The sequence below is a fragment of the Mesocricetus auratus genome, unplaced genomic scaffold, assembly GCF_017639785.1.
Source record: "Mesocricetus auratus isolate SY011 unplaced genomic scaffold, BCM_Maur_2.0 Super-Scaffold_100008, whole genome shotgun sequence".
NCBI classification, from domain to species: domain Eukaryota; kingdom Metazoa; phylum Chordata; class Mammalia; order Rodentia; family Cricetidae; genus Mesocricetus; species Mesocricetus auratus.
Window position 1 is genome coordinate 47,580,692 of NW_024429192.1, and position 25,751 is coordinate 47,606,442.

Genomic DNA, 25,751 nt, shown 5'->3' on the forward strand with positions numbered 1-25,751 from the left:
TTGGAGGCTAGCCTGGTTGGTATACAGAGTGAATTCAAGGACAGGCTCCAAAAGCTACATAAAGAAACTCTGTCTCAAAAAAAAAATAACAACAACAAATATGGGGTCAGAAGTCACAGACCATGTGAGAGAGTACCCAAGGACCCTGATTATTATTTGGAGCTTCCTTTTATGGGGATCAAAAGAAGGAGTTTGGTTGATAAGGGCATATCACAGGTGTCTCCATTTTGTTTGACAGCCATAGATTATATAAGCCTTTGGTCATTGTGCATGTCCTCTCTAGTGAAGTATCAGATCTCAGTCACACCATTCCAACTATGCATAGACCTGAGATGGTAAGCAGGGACTTCTCCCCAAATCTTCACTCAGAAGACACAGTTTGCCTTATTGTGCAGGCATCCAACAGTAATTCAAGCCTGATTGGACACCGATGTTCATACTTAGAGACATCTAGAGTAAGAGTAAACAGAAACTTTTTGTTCTTGATGATCATTAAGGGAAGGAGAAACTTATTCCTTTATTTGGAGGAGAGTGTGCACCCAGGTCAATGCAGGAAGGGTGTCTTAATCTAAAAGGCTGCTGGGCGAATTATTAGGAGAGGGGTGAGTGCATAGCTCAAACCAAGTAGAGTCTCAGGTCCTAATCTATTCCTTACAGCACCAGAGCCTCCAGATAACTGAGGAAAAACAGATGGGAAGCAATCTTCAGCAGAGATGTGTGGTTTGGTAGCAGAGCACACTTCTCCACAGCCTCTCCCCAGCTGTGCATCACATGTCTATGACTTTCAGAATTATAGGAGGTACAGTTATCCAGTCTGTTCCCCTCTTCCTATTGCTCAGGCTGTGGCATTCTCTAAACACCAGGGTGTCTTGACAAACTTCTGATGAAAGGCCAAAATAAAGAGTGGACAGCAGGGATCTTCTTCTGTGACTAGAAAGCTGAAAGATGGCCTGCAGGCCATTAAGGAGTTGACCCAGATAAAACACAGGAAAATTCTCTCCTGGAATTCTAGACAACACTGAAAGAAAACTGGGCAAGCTAGCAGAGATGAAAAGTCATGAGTCAGAGAAGCAACACAGAGCAGCTCCCGGAACGGGGGTGGAGGGGTCATCTGCACATAGCTCTTTGAAGGACTGGGACCTGCTGGCAATGAAGATGAGGGCTAACCAGCAGGAACCGAGCAAGCATGATGAAAGAGTCCGAGTAGGAAAGAGTGACAACCAGTGCCGACGGTGAAATCGAAGTACCTTGTGGGATTTAGTGATCTTATCTCTTTATCATCATCATCATCACCATCATCATCATCATCCTAATGTTTGTGTGTAATCAAAAGTTTGTCCTACCAAGGTGCTACATGCCTGTACTCTTAGCACTTGGGAAGTAAAGGCAGGAGGATCAGACATTCAAGGTCATCCTTAGCTATGCAACGAGTTTGAGGCCAGTCTGGACTACATGAGACCCTGTGTCAAACAAATTCTCCCCAGTATCTGGACGTATGCTCTCTGTTCTCCCTATCCTGTCTGTCCTGTGGTCATTACTTCTCATTGCCTTGCCCCAGTCCCACCTTTGTTAATGTTTCTAGTAGGTTTGGTTTTGGTTTTTAGATCTTAACCTGAAATGCTTCTTTGTAATTTCAGTGCCTCAGGGTGTTGTAGTAGGGCACTTACCTAGATATATGGAGCCCAGAGCTAGCCACCCAGCACTGCACAAACTGTGTGGAATCACATCACTTGACAAGTGGAGGCAGGAGGATCAGAAGTTCAAGGTTATTCTCAGGTACATAGAAAGTTTGAGGCCAGCTCAGACTACACCAGACTCTGTTTAAAACCGCATACATTCCAAAGAAATTTTGATACTTGTTTATGACAACAGTAACAAATTTCACCAACTGTCTCCAAGATCATCTCCTACTACATAGGCAGCATGGTTCTCTTCATTCCAGCGCAGTGAAGCTGGAGAAACAGTCCGGCACCTGTTTTAAGGTTTCTATTGCTGTGAGGCGACACCATGACCACAGCAACTCTTATAAAGGAAACATTTAACTGGGGGAACTTGCTTACAGCTTCAGAAGTTCAGTCCATTGTCATCATGACAGGGAACACGGAGGTGTGCAGGCAGATGTGGTCCTGGAGGAGTAGCTGAGAGTCCTACATCTTGCAGCCAACAGGCAGTGGCCTGAGACACTGGGCAGTATCCTCAAAACCCACCCTTGCAGTGACAGACTTCCTCCAACAAGGTCATATCCACTCCAGTGAAGCTACACCTCCTTGTGAGTTTATTGGGGCCAATTACATTCAAACTGCCACAGCACCTAAGAGTGCTTACTGCCATTCCAGGGAGCCAGAGTGTGGTTCCCAGCCCCAACATGGTGGCTTACAACCACCTGTAACTTGATTCCAGTGACTCTGACACCCTCTTCTGGCCTCAGGAGGCACCCACACATAAGGCCCACACCCACACAGACACATACACACATAGATTACAATTAACATGAATCTTTTAAAAATTCCAACGTAGAGGCAGAAGGGGACCCTGAGGCTCCCCCCTTTGCTAAGGAGATATTAATGGCTGCTGCAGTAGGCAAAGTCACTTTTCTTCAAGGGGTGGCCACTACCAGGTTAGCTATGCCCCAGTGGATAACTACACAGCCATATGCTTGTAGACATTACTGATTTCACTTGGTGGACTATATTTTTTAAAGAAGACTTAAAATTGGAAGAGAGATTTTTGGGGGAGGAGACAGGGGATTAAAGAGAGAGAGTGCAGGGCAGATGTTTAACATACATTGTACACATCTACAAAAATATTAAAGAATAAATAAAAGGTTAAAAAATAAAGTGGATAGCAGTAGAGAAACACACTCAAAACTAACTGACATGTTACACACACACACACACACACACACAGAGAGAGAGAGAGAGAGAGAGAGAGAGAGAGAGAGAGAGAGAGAGAGAGAGAGAGAGAGAGGAGGAAAGTAAGCAAAGAACTTGGTTAGATTGGTCTGCCACTTATTTTGAAATGATTGAGACAGGAGCCTATTTATAAGTGAAGGAGCAGGAAGGCACTATATCACTCCCTGTTGTCTTCTGGCAAAATAGATTCTTAAGAGAGTTGATATTTGTAGGCCCAAAGTCCCAGGGAAAGGAAGAAAGATTGAGGCAAGGGTGCTTGGGGGACAGATTGTACACTCCAGAAGGATGAAGCCTGGAGGCGGAGAGATAACAGGAGGGCCGGAGGGAGGGCTGGGGTCAGCTCACAACAGAAGGCAACCAGCAGACAACAGGGAGTGATATAGTGAAGTCCATGGTGCCGAGTAACAATACAACATCATTTCCTTCAACAAAGCAGAATTTGGGACCCCCACTGTGGCCTGCCAAGAGCTCACTGTTATGAGACATCCAGTCCTGTGACTCTTATGGTCCCTCACTCAAAACTACTGAATGTTTGTCTCTGTCTCTCCGTCCTCTCATCTTTTTTTCCTTCTATTTTATTACTCTCCTGTAAATATTTTCTCTCTCTCTCCATCTCTCTGAGCGCCTTTCTGCCCCTTCTTTTCCCCATCTGTATCTCCTCTCTTGACTCTCATGTGTCTGTTTCTTTTGCCTTCCCCTCTTCCTTTAACAGCCAAAGCAGGGGACAAAGCTGAGTTTTAGTCTCTTGCATAAGCATTTGTTTCCTGTGTTTCATTTTTGAAACAAATTGAAACTTTGATGCTTCTTGCTGTAACACTAAAGGTGCTGGTGAGTTTCAGTTAGCTTTGTGCTGTTGACGGGTGAAGAAGAGTTTCATAAAACACACCTTGCATGCTTCCATCTCTGCTGACATACTGTTTATTTTGTAGCTACTGTTAGTTCCACAAAAGTCGGAAGGCCTTGAACTCACAGAGATCCTCCTGCCTCTGCCTCCCTAGCACTGGTACTAAAGGCGTGTATCACCACTGCCCAGTTGTGGGGGGACGCTGGGGGGTGCGGGAGGAGGGGAGGGAGAGGGAACTGGGATTGACTTGTAAAACAAGCTATTTAAAATTAAAATAATAAAAAATGTCAAAAAAACAAATGAAAAAAAGACTACAAGTATGAGGAGTATGGCCCCCACACACCTCATGCTGAAAAATAAATAAAGATAATAAAACCCAAGAAACCCAAACAAGCAAAATCAAAAAACCTTCGAAAGTCTATGTTGATCCAGTATTACAATTGGAACTCAGATCATGAGAGACATTTTATAAAAATCTATTTCTGGCCTGGTGGTGGTGACACTTTAATCCCAGCACTCAGGAGGCAGAGGCAAGCTGATCTCTGTAAATTCAAGACCAGCCTGGTCTACAGAGCAAGTTTCAATATAGCCGGGGCTATACAGGGAAACACTTTTTCAAAAAACAAACAAACAAAAAATCAAATTTCTGGTCAAAGTACACAGATTGCTTCAGGAAATCACATGCTGTCTGTTGTTAACCTAGAAAGTCATAACCTCCACAAGTCTTTTTTGTCACTCTTCTGACCTGACCATAAGAGTGTTGAAGGCCCCAAGTTGCCCTAATAACAGCAGGTGGCACTTTCCATTGAAAGGGCTGCCCGGGCATACACAGCACAGCTTTGCTGGCCTTTATTCAAGCTGTGGGTTCTAGAGTGGATGTACCACTTCATTTGATAGTGATGTTAGCATCTTTAGATGACTTGAGGTCAGAAGTTTACTACTGTTCTCCTTCAGAACTACTCATCCATGTAGGTAGAAATTTATGCCAAAAGTTAACATATAAAATTGCACCTATTTATGTGAGCTTAATTCAGAGACCAGTCCAATGACGACCATTACCTTTATAAACACTGCTCAAATTTTACAACTTCAAAGTAATACCTCATATTATATGCACCTTGTCCAAGTGTCTTGACATGCCATTTTTAAAGAAATGGTTGAGTTTTAAACTATCTCATTTTTATAAAAGGAAAATTGGGAATAGAAAGAAACTTCAGAGAGCCCTAGGGAATGAAGATGGGGAAGGAGCCCCAAAGTTCTGGTTCAGACTTAGCAATGCAAGAAGGGATGCACTTGGGTGAGTGTCCATTTCATCGATTTTAGGAACTTGAGTATGGTGGCCTTGAGTGAGCCATCTATGACACTAATGATGAGGCCAGAGGCACAAAGAGCATATGCAAAAGAGCAGCCCTTATGGAGAACACATTCATCTTTGTGTTTTCCAGCCTCTTCAACTGCTTCACAGATGTTCACACCAGACAGCACTCACGCTACAAAACCTTCCTCTTACCTAATTCTAGCACTCCCTTTCTCTGTGCCTGGATCCTTGCTGTCTTAGTATATGGGAAACTAATTCACAGTCGGTTTCTATTTAGAGATCAAATAACTTTACTGGGCTTGTTGGGTGATACTCTTATTTTAAAGACAAGTGTTAGAAGACAAATCCTAAAGCCAGAGGACGAAATTCTGGTGAATCAGCAAGTGTTGCAGGAGACTGGGGAGATGTTTGGGGCAAGAAGAGCATATTCCTACCCCTACCCACTGTCCTACAGTGGCCATCTGTTCACCCTGTTTTCAAAGCACTGTTCTTCTGCGGTGGATGCATTAATGTTATTGTGAAGTGGTACCTACATTATTCAAAAGGAATCGAGTCTGCATTTCCTCTCTTGCTGCCTACTTCTCATACTCAAGCTTGATTGATTATGTGACTTGATTGTAATATCTTAAGGGTAAAAGCAACTATTAAACTAAATGAGGTGTTTACATAGGTATGACTTCACAGATGTTTAAAGATGTAAAAGCAATCTTCTTCCCCAACTTCATCATTCTTTATTGTTGAAAGCACAGGGTCTCCAGGGAGTTTGTCAAATCGCAGGACCAAATGCCCTTCACAAAGGGCAAGGCACTGGACACCTAGTTTAAGCAGCTCTCCTGTAAATACCTAGTCCTTGCTTACCAACTCATTATTTTCTCTCACTTTTCCCTCTTACATTTCTCAGGACGAACGTTGCCTTTCAGTTCACTGCCAGCCCATCTCAGCCTCAGGTAAGCGAAGATTCCCTGTGGTGATGGAGAGCCCACCTGCTGTTGTTACACACAGAAACCGTGATGCAGAGAGAGTGAAGTCAGCGTGTGTTATTAACCTTGATCTTACTGTCTGTATTCTGGCTGTTACTGAGGTCTGGAGCACATTTAATATCACCACCTTTATAGGGAAACATGATAGTATTTCCAGTGTCCCTTGGGACATACTTCACTGAGTAAAGTCAAGTGTCTGACATGTCCCGGGGGATGTTAGATAGCACTCGGTGCTGTGGGAAGAGGAAGGAGGTAAACAAAGACTCTGATCATAGACCTGGCGACTGAGATGGGGCAGGAAGGCAGAGAGTGGAAGGCTGACAGATGACAGATATGCAAATGGCTGTTCTGAAAATATAAAAATAAGACAGATTTCCGTTCCTGCCATAATATTGGCAGATTGAATTTGTGTTCCCTGTCAGTAGAAATAATGCTGTTTTTACGTGCTCCTCAACAGAAAATGACCACAAGCAGAATAGATACATGAGACTAATTTGTTTTCCAGATAACATTTCTAACTACCTTTTTTTTTCATGGTTTCTGAAAGACTCTATACTCTAACAAGTTCAAAATGGGTTTGAGCCTATGTAGTGGTTCACCCCTTCATCCTACCACTCTAAACACCAAAACCAAGACAAGAGACATGTGAGTTAGAGGCCAGTCTGAGCTACATAGCAAGTTCCAAGCTAGCCTTGGCTATGTACTGAAACACAGTCTCAAAACAGAAAAAAAACTGGTCTGTATGTCACAAATAGTTATCCTGTTTTTTGAAAGCTTTAATATGATTTTGCTCATAGACGGTTACTTAGCTTTTGTTTTGAATATAGTAAAACTGGTGATTAAATAGTGTAGAAATTTGTAACTATAACAATCACTGGTGTGTTTGTAAACATTTAACAACTAGTGGGGGGCGGCAAAATTTGATTTGTAGCTTATGCCCATTCCTTTAGTAAATTCTACCACCATGGCCAATTTCAAATGACCATCATGATGTCATTGATTATGTTGGGAATAGACTACAAAGCAGTGCTCCCAAACCTGTATAAATGGTCTACTTCTGTTTTGTGGTGCTGGGGATTGAACTCTGGACCTTATATATGCTAAGCACATACTTTACCAGCTGAACTACATCTCTGGCCTTCAGCAAAGTGAAGATTTAAATTCTATTTCTGTGAAAGTCATCCTGTGCACTGATGCCCAATGGCAAGAAAGGCCACAGGGACCAGTTTGTTCTTCTTCATAGTTATTGCCCATTTAAATCCAAGGGACACATGGGGGGCTAGGTAGATGGTCCAATAATTAAGAATACTCACTGCTCTTGAGGAGGACCTGAACTTGGTTTCTGACAGCCACGTGGTGACTCATACCTGTATCTTAACTCTAATTCTAGGGCATACAATGCCTCCTTATGACTCCTGGGGCAATGTATGATTGTGGTACATAGACATAGATGCTGGCAAAACATACACATAAAACACAAATAAAATCTTTCTGAGTGAAATGTATTTTAAGGCAGGTGTCTAAAACATTCCTTTGATGTTTATAGTGATTTAGGCTGATAATAATTGGACATATTATTAAGTGTTCAAAGGTACTGACTTCTTACAAAAAAAGGCTAGTAATATATTCCATTACTTACTGTGATGCTCTTGAGTTATAAAGTATGGCTGTCTTGAGAGCCACCCTGGGATCTCCAGGCTCCTTTCTTGAAATAACCCTTTTTCATTAGCCTTTGAATCATGCTCCAAAATGCAGTCATACAAGGCGTGAAAAGGCTTCTAAACAAGAATGTGAGTCCCATTCCTTAATTCTGATGTTCTATTTATATTGAATTAGTTCTCAAAAAAGCACTAGTAAAGGGGAAACTGGAATACAAAACTAAATTTTGACTTTTTATCTCTTTTTTAAATGATGTGTTTACTATGTCTATAAGATGTCAGTCTCATTAGGGTGGGATTTCACAGAACCTTAATCACAAACCTGATGTTTCTCACATGGTTGCCACGCTTGAAATTATTGGGCTAAATTCTCCTTTCCTTCATTTTTAACTGTGTTTAAAATGTTTTAAGAGTTAATATGTTTTTCCATTGGATTAAAAACTGAGGTAGGTACATAGTGTCACCTCTTTCTGTTGGTAACATTGCCTGTGGGTTAGGAAAGACGGCTCAGAGGTCAAGGGTGCACATGGCACCTAAAAAGACTAGAGTGTAGTCGGCAGCGCCTACCTTGGCCAACTCAAACATAAAAATGCCTGCTACTTGCCTTCTTCTCATCTTAGTGGACACCCTCTTCTGGCCTGTGAAGTCACACACACACACACACACACACACACACACACACACACCTGATACTTGGAAAATAAATTTACCCCAAATCACGGACATATTTCAAGGGCTCAATGTCAAACTTAATCTTTTGATCTAAATAGCTTCTCAGAATATCTCAGTTGGGGAAAAGATTCTTTACCAAAAGGTTTAGAAGAAAGATTGGTGTAAAGCTAGTTCTTCCCTCTGGCAAGATGGTCAGGAATAGGAATAGGAGTATCTGCTATTCAAGGTGGAGTTTCATATTTCACAACCACCACACAGAAAAAAAACTGTTGCCTGAGATTGCACCCTGTGTATCTCCGATTTTAGAAGAGTGTGACAGCAGAGCTCTTAAGTAGGAAATGGAATGAAGCACAGTCTAAGTTAGTTGATAAGAAATGGCTGTATCCTAAAATGAAAACACAGCCTTGTGTAAATGGCCACTCACCTTCTCTGCTGTCTTCCCCATGTCAGGCACAGAACTCTGTGCAGAACAGTTTGTTGCTTAACATATATGAGCTGAATGGATGACTGAAACAGTGACCATACACTGAGCTTTGCATCTGAAATTCACACATCATGGTAGAGAAAACAACCCCATGCCTCGTTTGTATTTCTACAAACATTTCCTAAGATTAATAAAACACGTCTCTCTTTTTCTCATCCTCAGTATTTTCTATACAAATTTCCTGAAGATGTGGACTCCGTTATCATTAAAGTGGTGTCGGAGAAGGCTTATCCATGTTCAGTTGTCTCGGTTCAGAACATCATGGTGAGCTCTGATACTGTTAGCCTTCTATCTTGTAAGAGTCTAGTATTCCTTGATAGATGTGGGGTACTGTGTTACCCCCAAATGCCAAATCATAACAACATCTCATGCATATGAGTAGACAATCCATGTTTGCTGATATTGATGAGAGATAAGAAGAATTTCACCAACACAAAGAAAAGATGGGGGATGGAGAATAGGCCATGATGAAGAACAAAACAAAACAAAAAAGCAGTTGTAAGGTCAGTGAAAGCCTACCACCTGTTGTGTTTTTAGATTGCTGTCAAAACATTAGATCCTTCCTGTATCACAAGATGTTAACAAAAAGTGGGAAATGTTATATACTTTAAGGCAATCTTCCTATAGTTCTCCTCTGTATAGACTGATTCTGACATTATAGGTCAAAGGTCACATTTTAAGAGTACTATTTCATGACTGTTTGCAGAAAACTTTCCACAGTGTCTAGATTAAAAGATTCCCCCAGTCTGTGATCCAGGTGACACAGCCCTGACACATGTGTATGGAGTGACATCACATGACAGTGCTGATATTCTCTGTTTTGTCTCTCGTGTGCCTTAGTGTCCCGTGTACGATCTGGACCACAATGTGGAATTCAATGGCGTGTATCAATCCATGACCAAGAAAGCCGCCATCACGCTACAGGTGAGACTTTGCTTCTGAAGTCACAACAGTCATGGGGTTCAACAGAAAGTCACTTACCCACTGGACCAGCATCCAGAGGAGATGGCTGTCCTTTGTGTACCTTGGATCTCTTTTCTTTCTGATTGGTTTAAAAATGAATAGTGCTCTGCCTGCGGCATTTGCCTGGGTGGTGGTGGGCAATGCTATCCTTTTAGGCATTCTTTCTTTCTACTTGGGGGTCCTTGGGAATCTACAGTGCAGTAGGGCATATATCTGACAGATCACTTATAGAGATAAATCCAGATGAGGTTTGGGTAAAGCTTATGACAGTCATTTAAAGCAATTTAGCATGTTATACTAATTTCTACCAGTTGAATTCAACTCTGGAGAGAATAACAGATTCAAAGGACTATCTATGAGCCTTATTCATGTAGCACTTTGTCCTTTTGGTATCTGTGACTAAACTGTTACTTCATTGGTATTTTGTATCAAAAATGTACATATATTGTGTCATCACATTCCAAGAGACATTCTACCCCTGTCTCTAGGTTGGTACTTAAGAAATCTGAGACTTGGTCTGTGTAGCATAAGACAACATTGCTTGTTGATTAATAGACAAAAAAATGCAGAGAAGCTAAGTGTAATTTGGATATCAGACCTAGAAATTTTCTGTCAGTCAAACCTGATTCTGAACATCACAGATTTAATACCCCAAATGTCTTGCTGTCCATGTTTATTTCTTCCTTAGCACACCAAAATGATGTGATCCCCAATTTAAAAAGGACACACACGCACACCACCACCAACAACAGTATGTGCTTTAATTTGCTTTCTAGTGCTGAATAAAACATTTATTTAACTTACACCTCCACATCACAGTTGATCAAGGAGGAAAGCAAAGGCAGGAACTCCAGGCAAGAACCTGGAGACAGGAACGGAATCAGAGGCCACGGAGGGACATTACTAGATTTCTTTCCCTGGCTCATCCAGCTTGCTTTTTTATTCAACCCAGGATCACCTGCCAGGGCACCAGTGGGCTGGGCCCTCCCACATCAATCATTAATGAAGAAAATGCTGCACAGACTTGCCTACAGGCGATTTTAGGAAGGCATTTTCTCAGTTGAGAGTCCCTCTTCCCAGATGAGCCTAGTTTGTGTTAAGATGACAAAAAATATTATACCAGGTAAATTGAAGACAAAGCCTAGCCATAGCAACCATGTCTACTTTCTATGTATCTGACAGTAAATTGTTACTTCTTTTGTGGGCATGTGCCTCGGTTTTAGACATTTTCTCAGTGAACTAGACACAATATCAGAAATTTGAACATGACAAAAAATGCCTGGGTTAAAGAGATGTAGTGTACGGTTATTTTGTTAACCCCACTTGAACCAGGACTAAAGAGGACGGGCACGGAGGTCAAAGCCAGAGTCGCAGCTCCTCCATATTTCCAACCTGCATTGCTTATTTAACTATTACAGCATGATTTTAGAGAAGTTATTTCTTATTAGATGTTAAAATAAAATGGATAAGTTGCTGGGTGTGTGCCTATAACGCCAGCACTCAAGATGCTAAGGCAGAAGGATCAAGAGTTCAGGGCCAACCTGGGTTACACAGCAAGACCATCTCCAACATACGTGTGCATATATGTACATGTATTTATGCAAATAGTATTTGTTAAGTCTAGGCTATTGCTTATTGTGTTTTTAGAGTACTAAGTCGTCAAGTGGGCATAGACTTTGAAATTCTCCGTGTACATACTTATACTAATTTCTTGGATGAAGTAACGTTCACGGCTGTTCTGGAGTAACAGTGGGACTGTGGAAACCTCTTTCTGAGGCATTAGAGGACAGGGGTGAACTTTCCTTTTCTTCTTTTTTCTTACTGTTCTCCACCCCCATGGACTTTCTCCTCCTGGCTGTCTTTCTTCCCTGCAAATCATGAGGTTGTTATGTCTTACACAGAAGAAGGATTTTCCAGACGAGCAGTTCTTCGTGGTGTTTGTGATAAAACCTGAAGATTATGCGTGTGGAGGATCATTCTCCGTCCAGGGTAAGAGGCACTGAGAAATATTTGGGAGGGGAGGAAAGGAAGCCAAAAGCTCACCTGTAGTTTCTTCCTGGAGGCCTGGCAGCAGCGACTTAACAAGGCACTCAGAGACACTTGGATAAAAAATAAAATGAAGACCCCGTGGCAGTGGTTGTGCAGGCCTCTAATCCCAGCACTCGAGGGCCAGAGGCAGGTGGGAGGAACTCTGTTAAGTTTGAGGTCAGCCTGGTCTGTGGGGCTAGTTCCGGGTCAGCTAGGGCTGTTACACAGAGAAACCCTGTTTTGAAGACTAAAATGAAGATAATCCTATATCTACCTATATTGGTACTACAAAATGTCCTTTAGTACCTTCATCTTCATGATATAATATTTTAAATTCTTTGAGCATTTTATACAATGCATTTTAATCATGTTCAACCCCTAGTCTGCCCCTAACTCCTGATGCACCCACCCCTCTCCACTTCCTCCCAATGTTACATCCTCTTTATTATTTATTGTTTACAGAACACACAGAGTCCAATTTGTGAAGACTGTATATTCAGGGCGTGGGGTCATCCACGGGAGTATGGTCAATCTATCAGAGAGCACATTGTTAACGAAGACTCTTTCCCTCATCAACTGTCTATAGCTCCTCAGTGGAGACTCATGAGCTCCTTTACCTTTAATGCTAGAATGTTGACTGGCTTGATTCTGTGCAACTTTTCAACTTTTTAAGTCTTATACCAGTCATACAGAGTGAGTTCCATTAGTTGACATTTCATTTGCTTTTGCCATGTAAACGCCAAAGGGTCTGTTTCCTGGGCTGGTGAGATGACTACCAACAAGCCAACTGACTTGAGTTCCACCCTCCATCCATCCCTGGATACCCTATGAAGGAAGGATAGAAACAGCTCCAGCAAGTTGTCCTACACACACACACACACACACACACACACACACACACACTCACACACTCACACACACACACTCACACACACTCACACACACACTCACACACACACACTCACACATACACACACACACACACACACACGAGAGAGAGAAAGAGAGAGAGAGAGGAAGAGAGAGAATAAGTGCAATAAAAACATTATTAAAGGTGCATTTCCTAATATGGAGTCACTTATATGGATCAGCAGTCAGCCCTTCCTCAAGGATGTACATGGAAAATCTAAAGTTTACCATCCCAGTTGCCAAAATCGTACCTGACAAAACATAAGAAAACCAAACGTGACTTATCCCAATAACGAGGATATAAGCTCCTGTGCATATGCAAATAGCTGTGCTGCCCGGAGAGTAGAATAGACCCTTAATTGAGAACACAGACATCCTGACAACGGGCCATATGTCACCAACACAGAGGGTGTTTTCTGTTGAGTACAATATGGCTCCCTTGGTGTCAGGTGACATTTCTGCTTGTGTATGCTTTAATCTCTTAATTATGTAGCTCAATAATCTTGCCAGTGTCTAATGCTCCTTGATAAACTCTAGGGCCATTATGACTGTGTAAAGAAAAACAGATTTTCACTGGCTAGGGAAAATGCAAGCCAAAGAGGATGTAGCTGTCTGTTTTGGGCACGTTTTTCTTGAGTTGTTTGTTGACATGAGGAGAAAGGTCAAGTCTTCTACAATGGAGAAGGAAGGCTGCTGTTCCATTCCATTTGTGTAAGTTGCTGCTTCTAAAATGCACCCCCCACAAAGGCCAATCTGCGAGTCAGAGCCAGAGGGACTCCTGATGTGTTAGATGTTGGATTTTACTTCAGTTCTTGTACATTGATCACAGTGGATTCTGGACATTGTATAATACAATGGTTCAGACTGGAGGATGAGAGTCCAATATTTGACCCACTGCCCTCTGTGTCTTGCTTGTTTGTATGTTGTTGCTGTGTTTTGGGCTTTTCATTGTTGTTTGTTTATTTGTTTGTTTATTTTTTTTTACCAGAAAATGAAAATCAGACCTGGAATCTTCAACGATCAAAGAACCTGAAAGTGACCATTGTCCCATCCATCAAAGGTTGGTTTTGGCTCTAAAGTACAGTGGACAGATTCCTGTGTTGGGAGATCTATCATGTAACTAAGTGTTAATATCTTCCCCTCAAGGGGAGCCATCATCAGAATACTAAAGTCTATTTAACTTAGAGATAGAATTAGACCTTTTTGAAGAGAAAGAGGCTGGCCAGGGGTGTGGTTTAGTGGCAGAGTGCTTGCCCAATTTATATGAGGCCCTCAGCATAGAAATGGAGGGACGAAGGGATAGAGAGAAGGAAGGGGGGAAAGGAAAGAAGAGGGAGAGGAGGGGAAATGAGGGAAGGAGGAAGGAAGGATAGCAGAGGAAAGGGGAAATTCAATTCTAAAGGTGTACACAGTAATCCCCCCCCAGCCCACTCCCCCACCTCCTCCCCACTCTGCTTCCAAGGGCAGAAATCACTATGAAACTACCTGAGGACAGCATCTGGGTGACCTCCCATACTTCTGTAGCTTCAGGGAAAATATATTGGGACTTAAGAATGGACATGCTGCTCCCAGTATAGTCCTCCTAGTCCCAAATTGTGACAAGCTGACTAAATCTGACTCTTTCTCCCCAGAATCCGTGTATGTGAAGTCCAGTCTTTTCAGTGTATCCATTTTCTTGTCCTTCTATTTGGGATGCCTACTCGTCGTGCTTATCCATCATGTGAGGTAGGCAGTGGGGTCTCTTCACCTCTCCATGTCATACTTAGAGCATGGGCTTAGGAACACATTGACTGGCCATTAGCTGAGATCTTGGGCAAGCTGCTTATACTGTGCCTGTACTTAAGATTTCACATCCCTGCAATGATACAAAAATCGGCTCACTGGCAGATCTGAAGTCAGTGTCACACATAACCACAACAACAACACAACTAGACTGTCTTTATACCTGAGAATATTCACTGTAAATCACAAAGACTGTAGGAAATTGTCAACTTTCCCCAGCATAGAGTCTAGAAACAGATTTAATCATTCGGTCGAAAGGAAGTTTAATGCCTAAGTAGATCTCAAGGTCCAGACCTAGCAGGAGTGACATGCTTTGATACATAATACCAGGTGCACCAATTTCCCAGTAAAAACTTTCCTTCAGGAGAAAACTGAGAGATAGCTATGCTGCAATTTATCAAGGAAATTCCCCTGCCTAAGGATATGGAGCCCCTGGTTAAAAACACAAATAAATAAAAGATTCTCTAACATTCTTTGCCCCTCTCAGCAGTGCTGAGCTTTGAGAATTCTGTTTTTGTTATGCTTTCTGAGAAACAACTACAAAAGGACAGCAGGAGGCTTACAATAAACAAACGTTGTTTTCCCTCTCCCCTTAAACAAACGTTGTTTTCCCTCTCCCCTTAAACATGGAAGAAGAAGAAAAAGAACAAAGGCAGCAGAGAGCAGTGAGCACTGTAGGCGAGACTGTGAGAGGAGCTCCTTGACAGCACTCTCAATAGCAAAGGCCCGTCTCTCACTGAGTGAACAACTCTCTTCTACACTCTCAGAAAACCTTTGAGTTGAGATACTGCCTTTAAAACCCCTCACTCCCCACCAGGGGCTTGCCTAGAGGAAAGGAGACTGGAAAGTGTAGAATCTACTGGAACTAAACAGAGAGTTCAAGCCAGCCTGAGCTGCAGCATGGAGACCCTGTCTCTGAAAACCAAGGGCTGGGAGTGTGACTCGGTGATGCTTCCCTGGTGTGACTGAGTCTCAGCACAGCTAAAAACCTAAATAAAAACAGGTTCACCACTACCAAACCGGGGTGGATTTAAGCACCAAAATAATGGAGAATTGTGCATTATAAGTCATTTGAAAAAAATGGAAATATATGAAGAAATAAATACTCACAAATATATATTCAGTGAATTCAACAAATCTAGAACAACAGCTGTCCATCAGGGAAAGGTGCTCCCAACAAATACAGATGTTGAAATGAATGTATTGCTGTGCTCAGACGCTGAATTTCCCAAGCCACCAAGAGACCAGATCTGATGCAAAAGCAAAAGTCTTTTCGATTACAAGTTAACTCCGGTCCTCTGTCCATCCGACACAGCGGGTAGAGTAGGAGGGACCCCAGCTGCAGTGGGGCAGGGCATATGTTGGGGATACAGCAAGTGGGGGCTGGGGCTCTGCTAGTTGCATAGCCACAATCTCAGGATTGGCACAACTCCAGGATGGTTGGTCAGCTGCCACTGCAGAAAGGTTGCTATACTTGGACCCTTGCTACCTACTGCATTCCACTATTGTCAGTAAGGCACATCCAAAGCCCACCAGCTAACTTCTGATTTCTTCTCACCACATGGAGGGTATCTGGCAGTTTCTTCCCAGTAATTAGGTCAAGGCTTGGAGGTGGGGGCTCAGCACATCCTGCTGAGTCATGGGCCTACATTTTGCTGAGTCTTTCCTGCAGCCTGTCATGGCTGCCAAAGCAGTGGGCTGGGTGAGGGTCTGGGCCCTTCAGTATCTCCCCTGTAGTAGACCAGGAGCTGACTGGTAAATGCAGACAAAGTGCTGGGGTTGAAAAGCCTTTTGCCAACATCACAGCTAACACTGGTTCAGCCTAGGAGTTGTCAATAGAACCAGGTCTGGGGCACAGGCCTGTACTCTCAGTTACTTGGGAGGCTGAGGAAGAGAGCCAAAAGCTCAAGAGCTGCCTGAGCTACAGAGTGAGTTTTAGTGAGAGCCTGCCTCACGGTGATTACCCTGATTGTCATTGTAGAGCCTTCATGCAGTACCTGATGGAAGTAGATGCAGGGATCCACAGCCAAGCCCTGGTATGAGCTCCCAGAGTTCAGTTGAAGAGAGGGTGAAAGGGATTCGATTGGGGGAGGTTGAGTGATGTCAAGATCATGACAGGAAACCCCACAGAGACAGCTGACCTGAGTTTGTGGGAACTCAAGGACTCTGAACAGACAGCTGGAAGCCAGCATGGGATTGACCTAGGCCCTCTGTATCTGGGTGGCAATTGTGTAGCTAGGTCTTTTGTGGGGCCCCTAGCAGGAGGACCAGGACCTGTTCTTTATACATGAACTGGCTCTGGTGGGATGCCTTGTTCAGTCTTAATGCAAGGGGGAGGAGCTTGGTCCTGCCTCAACTTGATATGGGATGCTTTGTTGATTCCTATAGGAGGCCTTACCCCATCTGAATGGAGGAGTTGATGTCGGAAAGGGGTAGAAGGGAGCTGTGGGGAGGAAACATAAGGAGAGGAGGGCGGGGGAGCTGGTTAGTATATAAAATAAATTTAAAAATTCAATAAAAAAATAAATAAAAAGCTAAAAGAAAAAAACCCACCAAGTCTGTGGTTACTGTAGCTCAGTGGTAGACCATTCACCCAGCATGTGCCAGATCCTGGCTTCAACCCCAGCACTAAGAAAGTAAAGCAAAGTCATCAATGAATGCTAAGTTAAGGAGGGGAGTCAGAAGAGGAACTGGGTGGTTGTGTAGCTTCATAAATTGCTAAGCCATAAGGGAAATAAATAATAAATATAGTGGGATATTTAAAAATAATAATATAGTGAGAAAATAAAACACACCAATCTGTCAATCAAAATAAATACCATCACAGAGGCAGTGAGCAATGTGTGCTTCCAGATATGCTGATTCCTACAAATGTATATTTTGAATCTAATCAAGTGGAAAAATTAGACACAAAAACTGTCATAAAAGGGGCAAAATGCTGTGAAAAGGATCCTATAAAGGAGATGATAGGTATGAAACTAAAGACAGTGCATGACCTCAGATTGGATCTTGCACTCAGAGTAAAAGTATGCCACAAAGGATAGCTGTAGGCTAGTTGAAATTAGAAGACAAACAGGGGATGAAAGAGTCTGTAATCCTCGCTGCTCTGGTGTAAAGGAGGAAGATCTCAAATTCAAGGTCAGCCTGGGCTACCGAGTAATTCAGGACTACTTTCGGAGGCCCTGCCTCAAAACAAGAAGTAAGTAGTGGACTGGGTATAACTCCGTGGCAGAGTGCTTGCCTGGCATGCTTGAAGCCCTAGGTTCAATCCCCAGCAACACATTAAATAAATATATATACAAGCGTTAAATGTAAAGAGTTTGGTTTTTCTTCACTCAATAGAAATATTGAGGGTAAAAAAATCTATAACAACTTCAAATGACTTTCAAATGGCCCAGAAAAGTTAATATACATGGAGATGAGTACATGCTAGAAGCTCTTTTACATGTAGATGACCACATGCTATAAATTAGCATATATGCCGATGAGTATATGCTAGACATTTGCGAAAGGAGAGCTGAGAGACAGAACTAACCCAGGTTTATTGGTGTAGACGCTAGGGAGGCAGAGGCAGGAGGACTGTGAATTCCAGGTCAGTCTGGGCTGCTGAGTGAGATCCTTTCTGAGAAGAAAGAAAAAGAAAGCAGGAGAGAGAGAATGAAAGAAAGGAAGGAGGCAGGAAGGGAGAGTGATGGAGGGAGTAAGAAATGCTGACACGTGAAACTCGGTGAAGATGTATTGGTAGACATTCTACATTCTGTTTCTCTACTCATCCTTGAAACATGTCTGTAAATGTAAAATTACTTTAAAATACGAAGTTAAAAACAGAGCCGGACATGGTGGTGCCTATGTGTGTGATCCAGTGCTCAGCACTCTGGAGTTGGAGGCAGGAGGATTGGGAGTTCAAAGTCATTCATCCTTGGCTACATAGTGAGTTTGAGGCTAAATGAACTACAAGAGAGTCTGACTTAAAAAAAAGTGTTAAAAACAGAAGTCTTATAGGATATAGGCAAACATCATACCAGGAAAGTATATACATGAAGGGGACCAGTTTCCTCTAAAAGTTACTGTTTCTACCATGCTAACTATATCTATGTATCTGCCTGACTGTGTGCTGAGAAGATTCTCTCATCGGATGCCCCAGGCACTATTATTGGGTTACTATGGTGGTTGCTATATGGAAGCTTAAGGAAACTGAAACACAGAGGAGTTAAGCAATCAGATCAAGGATCCACAGCCAGTACCAGAAGGAGTTAGGATTTGAACTCAGGCAGCCGGACTCTAGAGCATAAAGTGTTCAACAGGCTTGATCAAAGTATGTCTTTCATGGTAGAGGCATGTGACAGATGACAGTCCTGGGCCAAGGAAGTGTGATCACTAGCCTATACACCCCAGCAACGCTATGATTGTACGAGGACACAAAACATTCCCGTTTTGCCTCAAACAGTTCCACTGTCACAGTTAAGGAGCCAGTATTCTGTCTCTTAGCAAGACTTCCCTCCTATGTTTTAGGTTGAGAAAACAGAATTCTTTCTCTTTAAGCAGCTAACACAAGCCATCAATACGCAAATAGACAAGAGCAGAGGTAACTTCTAGCTCTTTGTCACAGTCTAGACAGCTATTATTCAGCATCTGAAGTTAGCAGAGTCTTTGAGAGTTGTGTTCAGACTCTGTTGAAAGTTCGCAGCAGATGACTTCACTCCAGTCAAGTGCACAAGCACAGACTCTTTCCCAATATAGACGAACTGAAATAGAAATCTAGAGACATGGAACCATTTGGCATTCTAAATAGAGGACTAGACCGAGGGAAAATGCTAATAGGAGAACTTTTCCTCCATTGAAAACAAAGTTTTCCACTCACCTGTGACGTTCTCTCAACCTAATTCCATTTGCCTGGTAAGTCCTTATATTTTATTATTAACACATGTGGGACTTATAACCCACACTATGAGTTCATAAGAAACATTTGAAAGGGTCATGGCACCAGGTCTTGGAGAGCTAAGAGCTTTCCCAAGTATCTTCATTTCCTCCCTCTCCCCCATCTTGTATCAGCATGTGTTTTATTCATTCCCCTACAAGGGATGGGCAGGCTGGGAGGCAAGCACTGAATATGTGTTCTCTTGTTTTTATCACACCCGTCCCCTGCTCTATAAGTCCAACCACCCAGTTCTGGGTATGTATCCTTATCACTGACTCTTTCACCCACTGCCATGCTGTCATTTTAAATATACAGCATACACCAGTTCCAGAAGCCCATGCATGGGTAGGCAAATAGTTCTGCTTTGACTGATATCTCCAAATGGTGCATTTAGAAAAATGGCTTCACAGAAACAAAGAAAATCATAAGCCATCATTCATTTCTTGATAGTATACAATCCAGAGACTTTTAGTGTTATCCCAGATAGACTCAGAAATCTCCGCTGGATGTGGTCACAAAATATGACCTGCTGGCAGGTCCAAGAGACTGTCAATCCTAGAATGGCCTCAGTGGCACTTGGTATCTATACTTTAGCAGGCCAACCTGGGATTGTGGGACCTCAGGGAGAGCAGGCGAGTGCAAGTCTCAAGTTATAGACTTGGGTGTATTTCCCTTATCTACTGGAAGATGAATGAGTCATGAGGCTAGCCCAGTTTCCAGACTAATTGTCCAGGTACATACACCCATCTCAGTCAGCCTACCACAGTTTCCATCTGCTATTTTTTTCAATTTGCTAACTAGATACTTCCTACTTGACCTTAGCTGTGTAAATTACTGAACTCCTCTCGTGAAAAACTGTAGCAGTTCCAGAAGCTTTAAAACAAAACAAAACAGAAGTTAGCAAAGTCATCCCAAAATACATATGAAGATGCAAGGGACACAGAATAGCCAAGATGTTTTCATTTACACATACATCAATTTCTGTATCTCCTCAAGTCTGGAAACCACAAGTGAAAAAAAATATAGGGTATTGTCCTGAGGGTAGCTTAATTCACTTAATATGATTATCTCCAGTGGTATCCATTCTCCTGCAAATGACATAACTTCATACTTCATTGTGTATAATATCACAACTTTTGTGTCCATTCCTCTGTGGCTGGACACCTAGGATGGCTCTGTAACTAAGTTATTATGAATAGTGCAACAATAAAGACTGGTGTGTGGGTGTTTCTGAGACGCAGACTTGGAATGGTGTGGGTGGGTCATCAGGTAGATCTATATTCTGTGTTTTAGAAACCTCCATGGTGACATCACAGTGGCTGGGCCAGTGTATAACTTACGATTTCCCTCATCCGTATCTTTTCCAGTATTTGCTGTTACTATCTTCTTTTGTTTTGTTTTGTTTTGTTTTTGTTTTTATTTTGTTTTTCCAGGCAGGGTTTCTCCATGCAGCCCTGACTGTCCTGGAACTCCCTCTGAAGACCAGGCTGGCCTCAAACTCACAGAGGTCTGCCTGTCTGTGCCTCTTAAATGCTGGGATTAAAGTTGTGCGCCACCACCCAGCCTGTTTCATTGATGACTTCCATTCTGACTATGGTCAGATGAAAACTCAGTGTGTTTTGGTTTGGATTTCTCTCATGACTACTGATGTTGCACTTTTTTGTTGTTGTTGTTTTTTCTTTTTTTAATGTGCATTGGTCATTTGCATCTCAACTCTAGAGAACTGCCTGTTCATTTAATTAGCCTATTTAATGATTGAGCTGACTGGTTCCTTGCTCAGTTCTTCCTTTATTTAAAATTCTTTTTTATTTTAGATACTAACCCTCCATCAGTTGAGTAGCTGGCCAAGATTTTATCTCATTCTGTAGGCAGTCTCTTTATTAATCAACTGTTTCCTTTGCTACACAAGATTTTATCCCATTCTGTAGGCAGTCTCTTTATTGACTGTTTCCTTTGCTATGCAAGATTTATCCCATTCTGTAGGCAGTCTCTTTATTGATTGACTGTTTCCTTTGCTATACAAGATTTTATCCCATTCTGTAGGCAGTCTCTTTATTGATTGACTGTTTCCTTTGCTATACAGAGAGAATAGCCACAAAAAAAACCATCTTGTCTAAAAAGGACAAAATTTAGAAGACTTGACACATCCCGATATCAGAGCTTCTTCCAAAGTCTTGATAATCATGACTCTGTAGCTGATATGTTGGGATAGAGGAGGGAGGACATGAATGAACTCTTCATTTCTTCATTTTATTTTGTGCATGCATGTGCACACACACATGCCTGAGCACAGGCCACACATGTGGAGGTCAGAGGATAACTTGAGGGAGTTAGGGAGGTGTTTCTCTCCTACCGCATGGTTTCTGGGAGACCAAACTCAAGTTGCTGGGTTTAGCAGAAAATGCTCTTTGTCACCCATTAATCTGTCTTGCCAGCCCAACACAGAGTGGCCTCAGGCCTCCCCTTGTAGCTATATAGCCAAGAGAAGTGAAGATGTATCTATAGAAAATACATGAACACATGTGATCATAGCAGTGCTATTTTAATACCCAGTAAACAGAAACAATAGGAAGTACTCATCAAGGGAAAACAAATGAAATGTAGTACACACACACACACACACACACACACACACACACTGGAATATTACTCAAGCATAAATGTATTCAAGCACTGATACATGTTACAGTATGAATTAACCTTGAAAATATGCTGTATCAAGGAAGCCAATCAAAAAAAGCTCATGCATACAGTGATTTCATTTATATTAAATTGTCTCGAAGAGGTAAACTTACAAAGGCAGGAAGTGGATTAGCAAGGGCTAGGCAAAGGAGGAAAACGGAGAGTAATCTCTAGCAGACACAGCTTTTTTGGAGGAGGCCATGAAAATGTTAATGTTAAAATTAGGTCATGATGACAGTTGCACAAGTATTTTAATATATTAAAACACACTGATTATGTGTTTTAAAAGACACATGTTATGATGTTAAATTTATGTCTGCAAATAAATGAATGTTAATAAATAATGTACATGCCTGAGAATTGAATTACTGTGTCATGTGATCAGTTTGTTTGACTCTGTAAGGAAGTGCCGAATTGTCACCCAAAGTGGCTATGTCATTTTAAATTCCTGCCATTAATATCCCCAAAATGCCATTTTTAAAGCGATCCTAGAAGACAAATTTTCAACAGTGTAGGAAGTAACATGCTGAATCTTAAGAGAATATGGATATGCGTATACATGTATGTATTTGTATATAATATGCTTGCTTGCAGGTTCCAGAGGAAATCCATTGATGGAAGCTTTGGTTCCAGTGATGGTAAGAGAATTCCTTAGTTAAATCCTAATCCCAAATGGTGCTGCTTGGTGCAGCCACATCCTTTTGGGTATCATTTATCTCTCTTCTCTCCCCCACCCCGAATCTTATCCCAGAGTCCTTTCATCCACAGACTTTCTACAGAAGGCAGTGCTAGTGAGAAACTGTTTTATAGTTGGTAACTGTTGAGACACGGAGCCCACACAAAGAGCCTGTACCCGGAAAGTCCTTCAATTATTCATAGGGTACTTACTTGCCAACCATTCATCTTTTTCACGGTTGTCTCCGCCCTGGGATGTAACTGCTCACACCTGTTTGTATCCCTAAGCTGACTTTGGAAGAGCAGTGAGAATGTGTTATGTCAACTCTCACACAGCGTACTCTCCCCTTTGAGATTAAAAAGGCTTTGTGCATTTGTTTGTTCAAGCATCTAGAAAATCAAAATATTTGAGACTAACAAGCACAATAGAAAATATAGTCATTGAGGAACGCAGCATAATTAAATATCTGACCCCTTCCTCCACTCTGAGAATTCCCACAAAGGATTTCCTCTGATATTTTTATTAAAACTTAAAAGCTCCGTGTGACAAAGCCCAGATTATCATAAACTCCTAAGCTGTTTGGGAAGGAGTGAGAACTGAAAACAGCAGATAGAATGGACTCCATTAGAAGTCAGGTGTAGCCGATATTTAGTTCTGTGCTTTCCACAAGAGTCCACAGAAGCCTACAAGACACCAACTGGCTGCTACCTGCACCCAGCAGGATTTTCTCCCTTTGCTGGAAGGCGTTTTGGTGTTTACATTTGTCTTCCTTAAGAAACAGCTAGTTAGTTTTTCCAGCCCCTACCCCAGGCACTTGTCTTAATAAGCATTCAATTGTCAATATAAAAGACTGAAGAAAACACCTGCTCTTGGAGCTTTAAACCGCCAAGCTCTGCTTTCACTGTTGTTTATAAAATGTTCCAATCAGTTTGCCTGGAGCTTGTCTTTTCTACCTCGCTCCCCAGGTTTTGCTAATAATAGCAAAATACACATAATATAAATGTAAAATACATAATATAAATCAGGTCCTTTAGTACTTGGGCCTAAATCTAGTAGGTTGGAATTCATTAAGGGCTCTCTGAATGGAAGGTTTGTCATTTGCTTCAAGGTATAAATGATGTAATTTTGGATTACTATAATCACTAAAGGAATTCCATGTTCTGAAGGATTCCTCAAATGTCAAAACACACATCATTGGGGCTCAGGCCTGAATGAGATCATTGCTGAAAATCAGGCACACTGGAAAGAGCTAAGAGCCAGAAGCACCGTTCAGATGACAGACAAAAACTAGTGACCAAAAAGAATGAAGGTCATGTTCTTGTGTTTCCACATAGCGATGGCAGTCAGTCCCTGTAGAATGTACTTCAGACCCACTTCTGCACCAGAGGAACTTCCGCCTGTAAATTGAGGGAGGGTAGCTTTCAGGGTAGACGGAGTGTAGTGCTCTGGTCCATTTCCCCGACAGCCCCTGCACGCTTTGCTTACTCTGAGGGATATTGGGGGAGAGGGATCAAGGCTCACATCCTCATGTGGCAATGTCAGAAGACCCACCAATTTCTTCTCATGTTCTCCTGGTGTAGGTGGTATTATATCCTTATTGTTCATGTAAGTCACTACACAGAGATAGCTTCACGGCTGGGGGTGTAGCTCGGTTGGCAGAGTGCCACCCTAGCTTGCTCCAAGCCCTAGGTTAACTCCCCAGCACCACATAAACTGGTTATGGTGCATGCCTGTAATCCTAACACTTAGGAGATAGAAACAGGGGGATCAGAAGCTTCCAGATCATCCTCTGGAGTACATAGTGAGTTCAAGACCAGCCTGGGATGCATGAGACCCTGTCTCAAAAGAGTGGGGCAGGGGTAGGGGAGTCAAGTAAATATACTTTTAGAATTATTACTAAATCCTCTCTCTTTCTTAACATCAACCTTATAGAAATTATAAAATTCATAATTCTTTGTTGTTGTTATGTTCCATGCAATGCTTGATTAAAGTACCCTTGCTCCTTGTGACAACTACAAGTGTCTTGGCCAGACATGGCCAGATATCTTCTTGGGGTAAAACTGAAAAACCACCAATTTACATGTATCAGCTGCTAGGTACAGAAATAGGTGTTTTCTTCCATTCAGGAAATAGAACACAGGTATGCTCACCACAAAGGGCTTTGAAATAGGGAGGAGATAAGCAGCCTTTGTGCACAGAGAAGCTACAGGCAGAGCTGCCAACACCTCCAGTGTCCCATGACCACGGATGAGCCAAGACCTAACTGACCCAAACACGAGCCTAAGAGGGGGCAAGCTCCAGCCAGCCAGGGAAGAACCGGCTAATAACCTTCAGGTTTATAGAGCTCAGCCTGGTGAGATCAGCTAGGAGGGAGAGCCAGGGAGGAGTGTGCTACCATGAGACAGTCACAGGAGTAGCCTTGGGGGAAATGAGGCTATAGGAATGTCTTTCTCTCACATGAGCAAGACAAAGTGAGGAGCAGGAACTCAATGGAGCTCAAAGCAACAGGAAACACTCTGGGGGCTGGGCTCAGATCAAATGCTAGAAGCAGGCTCTCAGAGCAGAGGAAATCTCATGAGACTTGTCATGTTGTACTGTCCACTCACTGGGAAGCTGGACACTTTGCTTACATGTGGTTATTATTTTGCTGTGTGCGTGTGACACACACATATATAGTTATATAAATATGTTATGCCTCTTAAATATATACAGTAAAATAAATTCTGCAAAAAGAGGGTAAGTTTTAGAAGATAACAGCACAACACATTCATTGCTCTCTATCATCTAACTCGCTGGGGAAGGGGCTTGATCTCTCAGCACTGCTGTTTTACCATCTTTAAAATGGTGGTAATAACAGCCCCTGCCTCTTAGGGCTGTTGAAAAGTCATGAGTGTCTGACACAATACGTTCTCTTCAGTCTGGAGG

The 25,751-nt window shown here is 42.3% G+C and overlaps 1 protein-coding gene across 4 annotated transcripts in view; it reads left to right on the forward strand.

Annotated features, from left to right (window-relative positions):
- Sidt1 (SID1 transmembrane family member 1) overlaps positions 1 to 25,751 on the forward strand; it is an 83,269-nt gene that overhangs the window by 29,080 nt on the left and 28,438 nt on the right. For all 4 annotated transcript variants that reach the window (XM_040750790.1, XM_040750791.1, XM_005074750.4 and 1 more), the window contains exons 4-10: positions 5,976 to 6,021; positions 9,031 to 9,132; positions 9,709 to 9,792; positions 11,733 to 11,820; positions 13,757 to 13,828; positions 14,400 to 14,493; positions 22,745 to 22,788. In XM_040750790.1, the coding sequence (XP_040606724.1) occupies positions 5,976 to 6,021; positions 9,031 to 9,132; positions 9,709 to 9,792; positions 11,733 to 11,820; positions 13,757 to 13,828; positions 14,400 to 14,493; positions 22,745 to 22,788 (530 nt within the window). The remainder of the gene's footprint in view (positions 1 to 5,975; positions 6,022 to 9,030; positions 9,133 to 9,708; positions 9,793 to 11,732; positions 11,821 to 13,756; positions 13,829 to 14,399; positions 14,494 to 22,744; positions 22,789 to 25,751) is intronic.